The sequence below is a fragment of the Lycium barbarum genome, chromosome 3 (genome assembly GCF_019175385.1).
Source record: "Lycium barbarum isolate Lr01 chromosome 3, ASM1917538v2, whole genome shotgun sequence".
NCBI classification, from domain to species: Eukaryota; Viridiplantae; Streptophyta; class Magnoliopsida; order Solanales; family Solanaceae; genus Lycium; species Lycium barbarum.
This window is the reverse complement of record NC_083339.1, coordinates 124,347,712-124,358,961: the sequence shown is the minus strand read 5'-3', so window position 1 is coordinate 124,358,961 and position 11,250 is coordinate 124,347,712. Positions and strand designations below refer to the sequence as shown.

The following is an 11,250-nucleotide window of genomic DNA, read 5'->3' as shown; positions in this document are numbered from 1 at the left end:
CCTCCATTTTGTGCTTGTTGATTTTGTGCTTGGTTGTTACCCCCATTATTTTTCTTGGGAGGTCTGCTATTATTTTTCTTGAATATTTTCTTCTTAGGCTTCATAGAGGTATTTTTGTTAGGATTAGGAGCAGCATTATTTGAAGTAATTAAATTTACCTTGTTTGTGACGGGTTGTAAGTTGCTCTCTTCCGTTTGCAAAAGTGCATCTTGGCCCCTTGCCTCTTCTTCCATGAGGATTCACATAATCAACATCTCAAGAGAGGTTTCCTTTTGTTTGTGGCGCATAGTTTTTTGAAATTCCTTCCATGAAGGTGGAAGTTTATCTATTATGCCACAGACAATAAGGTTATCTCTAATTTTTATCTCCTCGGACCTGAGCTCTCTAACGATCATTATAAAGTCTTGAGCTTGGTCTACCACTGATTTGTTGTCCACTATTTGGAAACGAAAAAATCTACTAGCAGCATATTTTTTTCGCTCTAGCCTTCTCGGTATCATATTTACTCTGCAACGCTTTCCAAATTTTCTTTGCAGTAGAGTAAGTTCTATCATAATAATCATAAACATTATCTGATAGACAATTAAGTAAATAATACCGACACTTGTATGAACCTTCCTCGTACTTTTCAATTTTTTCTTGAAGAGAAATAAGTTCTTCATCATTCATGGAAGAGTTGTCTACTTTATTTTGATTATTCTCAGTTAACACATATGAACATTGAGAAGACTTAAGTAGAAAAGTACTTTACCCTTCCATCTCTTAAAATGAGTTCTGTTGAACCGAAATGGCTTGTTAAGATCTCCCACTTTGACATCCGCGGATTTTTCATTTGTAGCCATTTGAATCTCCTTAAAATTGTTGGTGATAATACAATGAAATTACAATTACAACTGAAAAACAAAATGAACAAATAAAAATATCTTCGGCTGAGGCGCGGATATCTCGCTCTCTTTAAGGAGTTTCAAGCCCACTGCAGCAAATCTACCGGTCCAGCAGTAATCTTTCTGACTTGTCCCCTCCAGGATACAACAGCCCGATCACATCGTATAACTCAACAAACTCTGGACAAGATGTTGAGTTCAAAGTTCCACAAAAAGAAGAACGCCTTCCTCCAACTAATAAACTCTCTTCTATTTTCCTCACTTTTTAAGAACTCTCTAAAGTATATATTTTTCTCTACTTCCACAAAATAAAGATGACAAACTATTTATAGTTGAAAAAATCATCCTTGAATTGAATTGGATGAAAGAGTGGAATAATGGGGTATTAAGATGGTGTAAATATGGAGAATATGGGAGAATTATGAAGAGGAGGTTACAAAAGAAAATAAGACCACATTCATCCATAACTCATATGAATAATGAGATAATTAAAAACAAAAGTAATGGCCAATTAAAGGCACAAAAAACGTGAGGAAAGCAGACCACTTCTGCCAACTTTATGGCCACAAAGTGTAGGAGTAATTAGGACTAAATGAGGCACTTTAATATATTAATAAAATAATATTAAAATGCTCCAAATGTCCTTCAGTTAGTGTCACTTATGATCTCCAAATTTACTCTTTGTAACACTAAAGTCAGAAAGCTAGTTTTGGAATACTTAAATCACAAAATTAGTTGTTTGTAATAGTAAAGTCACTAAACTATGTGTTCGTTGCCCAGAAAATACAAATCCCTGGAAAGTAAAACTTTTGGTGCCAAATAAATGTTACTATATAATTGTCCCATCATCATTTTTCCACTGTGTACATACTCGTGAGAAAAAAAGAATTATCACAAAATTGCACCTTTCGGTAACTTATATTTTAAACATAAAAATTTTTAAAACATAAAGTTCAAAAGAAATGAAAAGGAGGGAAGCAAATCATACGTACAAAAGGAGAATTTTTATTTTTTCAATTTCATGGTAGAATCAGAACTGCTAGGGCCTTCGATTTGCCAAATTACTTTTAAAGCTGCAACTGGAATCTAACCCCAATGCCAGGAAACTCTCCATGGAATTTCAGGAAAACAAAATCATGTGGCATATATACAATGACAATGATGATGTTGTATACGGTGAAAATCGGATGTATGTGACACCGGTAAGACCCGGAACTGAGGGTAGGAAGATACAAGCACGAGCATGAAGTTTTTCCTCCAGACCGGGGGGATTGCACAGATGCGGTTGATCCGAGAAAAGTGGAGTACATCTGTTTGGTCCGGTATCTCCGGACCAAACTCTGCATCGTCATTAGTCCGATTTTTCCATGACCGAATTGATCGTGGCCGTTAATTCGGTTTCTCCATGACCGAGTTGATCGTGGCCGTTAGTCCGGTTAATCAGTTACAAAATTGCCACGCGTCAAGACCGTTCTGTCACATTGTACTGACAACCGTACGGGTGGCAGACCGTACGGCCCAACCTTATCCTTTTTGGGTTTTTCTTTATTCTAAAAAGGCTTTATGTTGTATGCAAGGCCCATAAGGCAAAACTATAAATATGGGGCATTTTCCTACTTTTGAGGGTTAACTTTTTTGAGATCAAGAACATTGCAGTAGAAAATATATATTGGAGCTCTTTCTTTTGGTCCGGATCAGTGGCATTTTATGCTTATTCCTCCAACATATGGATCAGTGGCATTTTATGATTATTCCTACAACATAGTTGGCTTAATTATAAACATTCGTATCTTTATTTAAATCATTAACGCACATATTCACACACATATATATATGTTATAGCACGCAAATCCATAATTGTCTCTCATAAACCCAAGATAGATTAAAGTTTATCACATATCCTATATCTCACTTACAAATTCAATTGACTACCTAAATTCAGGGTAAACAGTTTGGCGCCCACCGTGGGGCTAGGATAATAGTGGTTTTTTAATCTTGGCACCTATTTATTCCCGTTAGATTCAGAAATATTATGCTCACCTCTGTGAAAATGGTCTAAATGGCAAGTAGTGGGCAATCCGATCATGTCAACGACAACGAAATTGTGGCAAAAAACGAGAACAGTGGGCTACGGGACCTACCAACAGATCCCATCGACCCAAATTCTGTTGATTCGAGGGAAGGCCTCAACCGGCAGAACACCGTGAACTGGGAGAATGCCACCCAGCCGGTCACCGATCCCTTAAATACTCATAATTCAATTACTTTATCCCGGGCACAAGGCCGGCAAGTACCGGATACCCCGGATGAGGTTAACTTACATTTAATTTTTGAAATGTTGCAGGAACAGAGAGCTGCCATAGCCAAACAGGGAGTTGCAATAGCTCAGCTACAGAGCAAAAATGATAACCCCCCCCCCCCCGGAAAGGCCAAAAGGCGTCACTGAACCAAGAAAGGATGAAACACGGAGAGTCGAAGGTAATGGGTCTGGAACCGGTTCATCCACTGAAGTTCTGAGGATGCTCGAGACCTTGGCAAAACGGGTAGATTCAACAGAGAAGAGGGTGAAAACATATAACTCTCGGGTGGATCAGATCCCGGGGGCTCCGCCTATTCTAAAAGGACCAGATTCAAAAAGGTACATTCAAAGGCCTTTTCCTCTGAGTGCGGCTCCGAAATTGATCCCGAAGAGGTTCAAAATGCCGGATATCCAGAAATATGACGGCATAACGGATCCACAGGAGCACGTGACTTCATACCCCTGTGCCATAAAAGGCAATGACATCGAAGAGGATGAAATTGAGTCCGAATTGTTGAAAAAGTTTGGGGAAACCCTATCGAAGGGAGCATTGACTTGGTATGACCATCTTCCCGAGCATTCAATCACTTCTTTCGAAATGCTCGCGGATGCGTTCATAAAAGCCCATGCTGAAGCTAAAAAGGTGCAGGCCCGCAAGGCAGATATTTTCCATATAGCCCAAAGGGACGATGAGTTATTACGAGAATTTGTCAACCGGTTTCAGAGGGAACGGATGGAGCTGCCTCCAGTTCCGGAGGAATGGGCTGCACAAGCTTTTACCAAAAGACTTAATCCTCAGAGCTCAATAGCCTCGTTCAAACTAAAAGAAAATTTGTTGGAATACGAGGCTGTGACCTGGGCAGATGTCCATAACAGATACGAATCAAAGATTCGGGTAGCGGATGACCAATTCGAACTTTCCCCGGGGCCCGTAAATACGAACAACAGCTTTAAGAGATCGAGGAAAAATTACGAGTCAGAGTCAAGGTCATCGAGGGACAGGTATCGGCCATACTCTCATTCGGAAAAGCCAGGCTTCGGGTCGGAAAAATCGAGGGTTGGTCCTAGTCAGTTTTTCCGGTCGGGGTGATAAACGGACCGAGCGCCCGTTGAACAGTCGAGGTCTCTCGTTTAGGAGTGATGCTGGAAGCTCGGCTAGCAACAAAGATTTGCCAAGGATATCGTAGTACAACTTCAATGTCAACACTTCAGACCTCATCTCGGCTATTGGCCGTATCGCAGAAGCAAGATGGCCGAGACCACTAAGATCAGACCCGGGTCAACGGGACCCAAGTGTGATGTGTGAATATCATGGAACCCATGGGGACAGAACTGAGGACTGTCGCCAACTAAGAGAGAAAGTGGCTCGGTTACTGAAGAATGGCCACCTTCGAGGATTCCTGAGTGAACGAGCTAAAAGCCACTATAAGGAAAAGGAATCTCACAAGCGGGAAGAAGCGGTGGAACCTCAACATATAATTAATATGATAATCGGGGGCACAGACGCTCCCCGTGGATCGGTGATAAAACGGCCAAAGATTTTCGTTGTGCGTGAAAAACGCAGCCGGGATTACGTTCCCGAGGTCTCCATCTCTTTCAGCAATGAGGATGCTGAAGGCATCATTCAACCGCACAATGATGCGTTGGTAATTTCTATTCTTATTTTCAAATCATAAGTTAAATGTATTTTGATTGACCCAGGTAGCTCGGCCAACATCATCCGGTGGAGAGTGGTCGAATAGCTAAGGATACTCAATCAGATTGTACCGGTTGCCCGAGTGCTCAGTGGGTTCAATATGGCAAGTGAAACCACGAAGGGGGAGATTTCTTTGCCGGTCAACATTGACGGCACCATTCAACAAACAGTGTTCTATGTCATTGAAGGATACATGAAGTATAATGCATTGCTGGGTAGACCGTGGATACATAGCATGAGGGTCGTGCCATCGACATTACATCAGCTGCTGAAATTCCCCACCCCGGAGGGGATAAAAACAATCCAAGGTGAACAGCGCGCTGTAAGGGAGATGTTCGGGGTCGCGGAAGCGCCACCCCTTCCCAAAAAACTGAATAAAAAAGAAAATGAATCAGTCGGTGGTAGGACTCTAAATAGCAACTAAGGTATACGGGTTCAACAGAGGAGCAGCAGGGGTCGGACCCGGGGTATGAAGAGGATAATTTCGGTGTACCCAGATCTTTCGTTTTGCCGAATGAATCGGATGCAACCAAGTCTACAGTGGAGGAGCTGGAGCAAGTCATCTTATTCGAATATCTACCGTATAGAATGGTATACCTGGGCACGGGGTTAACCTCGGAGCTCAGGAACAAGTTAATTAAGTTTCTTCAAGCTAATGCTGATTGTTTCGCATGGTCCCATATAGATATGACAGGTGCGCCACTGGAAGTAACAGCTCACAAGCTCAGCCTCGACGGGAGATTTCCCCCAGTGAAACAGAAGATGAGGCCTATGGCAGAGCCAAAGCACGCCTTCATAAAGGATGAGGTAACAAAGCTTTTGAAAATAGGCTCTATCCAGGAAGTAAAATACCCGGATTGGCTAACTAGCGTAGTGGTGGTGCCGAAAAAAGGTAATAAATTTAGAATGTGTGTTGATTATAAGGATTTAAACAAAGCATGCCCGAAGGATTCGTTTCCGATGCCTTACATCGATAGAATGATCGATGCGACGGCCGGGCAAGAGATGTTGAGTTTTCTCGACGCTTACTCCGGGTATAACCAAATCCGGATGCACCCGGAGGATCAAGAGAAAAATCCTTTATTACCCGGTACGGAACTTACTGTTACAATGTCATGCCCTTCAGATTAAAAAATGCTGGTGCAACTTATCAACGCCTAGTTAATGGAATGTTCAAAGAACAGATAGGAAAAACTAAGGAAGTTTATATTTACGACATGGTAGTCAAGTCCCTGGAAACAGAGGACCATTTAAAGCATTTGTAGGAAACTTTCGATGTACTCCGTAAATACAACATGAAGCTTAACCCGGAGAAATGTGCCTTCAGTGTCCAATCGGGCAAGTTCTTGGGTTTCATGGTGTCCAACCGGGGAATTGAAATCAACTCGGACAAGATCAAAGCCATCGAGGATATCGAGGTGGTAAATAATGTTAAAGGAGTGCAAAGGCTCACCAGAAGGATAGCAGCACTGAGTCGGTTCATATCGAGATCGTCGGATAAAAGCTACCGTTTCTTCTCTTATTAAGGAAGAGGAATGACTTCATTTGGACACCGGAATGCCAAAGAGCCTTATAGGAATTGAAAAGGTACTTGTCCAGCCCACATCTACTGCACACACTGAAAACGGACGAGCAGTTGTTTCTCTACCTTGCCGTATCCGAGGTAGCGGTAAGTGGTGTTTTGGTCCGAGAAGAATCAGGTACGCAATTCCCTATATATTATGTGAGTAGAACTTTAGGGGATCCAGAGACCCGTTATCCCCACATTAAAAAGTTGGCATTGGCATTGGTAAGCGCTTCTAGAAAGCTCAAACCTTACTTTCAATGCCATCCGATATGTGTAGTGACTACTTATCCTCTAAAGAACATCATGCATAAACCGGAATTGTCGGGTAGACTAACAAAATGGGTCGTAGAGATTAGCGGATATGATATTGAGTATAAACCTCGGACGACCATTAAGTCCCAAATCTTGGCCGATTTTGTGGCAGATTTTACCCCGGCTAAGGTCCCCAAGGTTGAGAAAGAACTTCTGCTGACCTCGGGAAAGGGTTCGGGTATTTGGTCATTATACACGGACGGACCCTCGAACCTCAAAGGTTCCAGGCTAGGAATCGTCCTTAGAACTCCCGCCGGGGATGCCATGCTACTAGAGCTGTCAAATTGGGCTTGGCCCGTGAGGCCGGCCCAACCCAGCCCTTTAATTAAGTGGGGTTGGGCTAGGCATTTTGCAACCCATTTAGAAGTGAGGCTCAAAAGCCCAGCTTCACTTGACCCTTCAGCCTCAGAGGCTGGGCCGAGGCCAGCCCGTGAGGCCCAAAATTAATTAATTAATTATTAATTTAAAATTCTAAAATAACTAAACAAGAAAACATAAAAGAAGAAAAATAGGTACGAATACATAAAACATAATACATAAGCCTAAAAAAGAAACTAGGGTTTTCTTAACATCACTTTCTTTTCTTCTTGCGCAGCTTTCTTCCACAGTTCCACACTTCCACTGAGTCGAGTGAAGAAGAAGCACAATAAGTCAAAACCTGGTAAGTAATTTTTCTTCTCCATACATAAAGACTAAAGAGTGTTATTTTTGACTTTGTAAATTGATTTGATTTTTTATAATCGATTTGGGGTTTTCGTTATCAAGATCTTCTTTTCAGTTTCTTCTACATAATGAGACCCTTTTGTGCAGCTATGTCTGCTATTAAGTTAAAAGTCTTGTTTGATTAGATGTTGGTTGGAGCATATGTAAAATTATAAAGTACCTTTTTCTATAAAGCAAAATTATCAACGAGAACTTCCATTGTGTTTGATTAGATGTTGGTTGGAGCATATGTAAAATAATAAAGTACCTTTTTCTATAAAGCAAAATTATCAAAATTCCACAAACTACTGTAGATACTCTCCAAATCTTGATAATATCAACGAGAACTTCCATTGTGGGTTCAATTTTGTCCTGCTTTGTATTTTTTTTAGTAAAGAATTGAAGCCAAATATTGGGTTTTCTTACTGTTAATATGTCTTGGATGTTTATTGTTACTACAACCCTGTTTGAGAATGAATAATGAATTTACATTATTTAACAGTCTTCTTTTTTATCTTATTATAGGAACATCCATGGAGGATGATGATCATAGTACACCTAAAGCTAGTTTAGAGGTGAAATCATTGGAGGATGATGAACATAGTACACCTGAAGCTAGTTTAGAGGTGAATGAACCTGAAGATGAAGAACTTGAACAGAAAAAACCGAGGCAGTTAAAATCGAATGTTTGGATTTATTTCAAGAAGACTGGTAGAGGTAAAGATGGAGTGGAAAGGGCAATATGTAGAGGTTGTAAAGATCCATATCGGGTTGGTTCTACTCCAGGACCCAAAGGTAAGAACTATGGAACATCACATTTAAAACGTCATTTAATTAGATGTAAAAAACTGAAATACCACAGTTTGGGTCAAATGTTTATGGATAAACAAGGTAAAATACAGTCTAGAAAAATAGACCAATTGGTTTCACGTGAAATGCTTGCTGAAGCTATCATTAAGCATGATTTGCCGTATTCTTTTGTTGAATATGATGGAATTAGAGCTTGGGCAAATTATGCAAGTCCAGAATTAATAATGCCATCTAGGAACACTTCTGTTGTGGATGTCCAAAAAGTGTATTTCAAAGAGAAGAAAAAGTTAAGACAAGTCTTAGCTAAGATTCCGAATCGAGTTTGCTTAACTTCTGATTGCTGGACAGCAGGTACTTCTGAGGGGTATCTTTGTTTAACTGCTTCATATGTTGATGACAATTGGAAGTTAGTTAGTAAGATTTTGAATTTTTGTCGTATGATTCCTCTTCACACAGGAGTAGAATTGGCTGCAACTATATATGATTGTTTGAAAGAGTGGGGCATTGATAAGAAGGTGTTCTCTATCACTTTGGATAATGCGAATAATAATGATAGCATGCAAAATATTTTAAAAGGGCATCTTAGTTTGCAACAGAGTTTATTATGTGATGGTGAGTACTTTCATGTGCGTTGTTCTGCCCATATTCTGAATTTAATTGTTCAAGAGGGTTTGAAAGCAGCTAATGATGCTTTGTTTAGAGTTAGAGCAAGTGTGAAGTACGTCAAAGGATCAGATGCTAGAATGAGAAAGTTTGAGCAATGTGTTAAGCAAGTGGGAATTAATACAAATTTGGGTTTACGTTTAGACGTGGCTACCAGATGGAACTCAACATACTTGATGCTTGAGAGTGCACTACAGTATGAAAAAGCTTTTTCCAGTCTACAGTTGGTTGATAGAAATTACTCTCATTGTCCTACATCTGATCATTGGAGAAGGGCAGAAAAAATATGTGAATTCTTGGAACCTTTTCATGAAATAACTAACTTGATTTCTGGTTCAAGTTATCTGACCTCCAACTTGTACTTTATGCAAGTTTGGAAAATTGAATGCATGCTGATGGAGAAGGCACAGAATCCAGATGGAGTTATTAAGGAAATGGCTTCAAGAATGTCCAAGAAGTTTGATAAATATTGGAGTAAATATAGTGTAGTGCTTGCCTTTGGAGCAATCCTTGATCCTCGCTTCAAGTTGCAACTTTTAAGGTATTGCTACTCTAAGGTAGATGATGCTTCTGCACAAGAGAAGGTTGAAACTATGAAAAAAAAATTGTACAAGCTCTATGAATATTATGTAAATAGTCAAATTGGAGCAACTACTTCTACTATTTTGTGTAAACCAACTCAAGAAAGAAGCCGATCCAAACAAAAGGAATCCAGATTATTTGATGTAAGTAATTTTTACTTTATTCTTGATGAATTTTCTTATTCATTTTGGTGTAAGTGATACTTTTTAATCAAGCAATTATATTTCCTATTTCTTCCTCTTCTTTTTATTATTATAATCTGCATTTCATATTATAAATTAATAGGAATTTAAAATGTTCGAGAGTGAATCTTTTTGCAATGCTGGAAAGTCAGAATTGGACCTTTATTTGGAGGAACAGAAGCTGGATTATGAGAAGTTTCATGGGATGGATGTTATTAAGTATTGGAAGGAAAATGAAAGGAAATATCCCGACCTTTCAGTGATGGCACGTGATGTACTCAGTGTTCCAATTACTACTGTAGCATCAGAATCATCATTTAGTATTGGTGGTCGTGTTGTTACCAAGTACAGAAGTTGTATCCATCATGAGAATGTCCAAACTCTTGTTACTACAAGAAATTGGTTGCATGGATTTACTTGGCCTAATGCTGGTAATGTTTTCTTTGGTTAAATTACTATTGTTTTTCTTAATCTATTTGTTAATGGTTAACTGATTAATATTTTGTATGTGATGTAAAATATAGATGAAGATGAAGCTGTTAAGGAAACGATACCTCATGTTGATTCAAATGTGCTCGATGGTTCTGGTCCTTCTGGATATGTTACAACTGCAAGTTGAAATGAAGTTGTTAAGCTTTAATTGACTAGTTTTTTAATTTTAACTCGTTAGGATTTTATTTTTGTGACTGGGCAGAATTCTAGTGCAAGATTTGTATATTTTTTGGATTATCAAACTGTAGAAGTTTGCTTGCTAAATGTTGACCAGTTAGTTACTATGTTTCTGCTCATTCTTTTGCTTGATATTAATTACTATTATCTTATATAATACACTTGTTATTAAAGTGAAGACCTATAATGGTTGGTGATTTTCCAGTGGCTATCTTGCTTACTGCTTGGTAATCACGTAAGATGGTAGCAGTTTTGAATTGATCATTTTTTATGCAATTTGTACTGTGGCTGCAAATGAAGACAGGTTGTGACTTTTTTTTCCGGTTTTGATGTCTCAGTTTACTTTCAATTTCTATTGAAGGGCCAACCCGTCCTAACCCGTGGCCCGCTTAGGGCTGGGTTGGGCTGCCAGTTTGAAGGCCCTTCAATAAAAAGGGCTAGCCCGTCCTAACCCATTTAACTCCCTAGCCCGTTAGGGTTGGGTTGGGTTGGGTTGGGCCAGCCCGTTTTGACAGCTCTACATGCGACAGTTGATTAGAACTATTAAATTGACTAATAATGAAGCCGAGTATGAGGCTATGATCGTAGGTTTGGAATTAGCTCGGAGTATGAGGGCCGAAATAATCGAGGAGAAATGTGACTCTCTCTTGGTCGTTAACCAAGTAAATAGTGTCTTCGAGGTCAAGGATGAACGGATGCAAAAAGTATCTGGAGAAAATCCAAGTGATACTACACCGGTTCAAAGAGTGGAACATGCAGCATGTACCCCGGGAGCAGAACAGCGAAGCCGACGCATTGGCCAATTTGGGCTCTTCAGTCGAAGGGGAAGAAATCAACCCCGACACTATGGTCCAATTGATGAATTCAGCGATAGAAAACGGGCA

At 39.8% G+C, this 11,250-nt stretch overlaps 1 protein-coding gene across 1 annotated transcript; it reads left to right on the top strand.

Moving 5' to 3' along the window:
• Window positions 1–2,943: 2,943 nt before the first annotated feature.
• Window positions 2,944–10,360, top strand: LOC132631272 (zinc finger BED domain-containing protein RICESLEEPER 2-like). The gene is made up of 6 exons (XM_060346866.1): window positions 2,944–3,114; window positions 3,229–3,280; window positions 7,354–7,419; window positions 7,986–9,658; window positions 9,801–10,128; window positions 10,222–10,360. Exons 1-6 carry the CDS (start codon window positions 2,944–2,946, stop codon window positions 10,314–10,316), a joined length of 2,385 nt encoding a protein of 794 aa, XP_060202849.1. The 3' UTR covers window positions 10,317–10,360.
• Window positions 10,361–11,250: the final 890 nt, after the last annotated feature.

Coding starts and splice junctions, on each gene's coding strand:
- LOC132631272 (XM_060346866.1), top strand. CDS start 2,944: ATGGCAAGTAGTGGGCAATCCGATCATGTCAACGACAACGAAATTGTG. Junction 3,115..3,228: donor GGGAGAATGCCACCCAGCCG/GTCACCGATCCC, acceptor GAAATGTTGCAG/GAACAGAGAGCTGCCATAGC. Junction 10,129..10,221: donor ATTTACTTGGCCTAATGCTG/GTAATGTTTTCT, acceptor TGTAAAATATAG/ATGAAGATGAAGCTGTTAAG.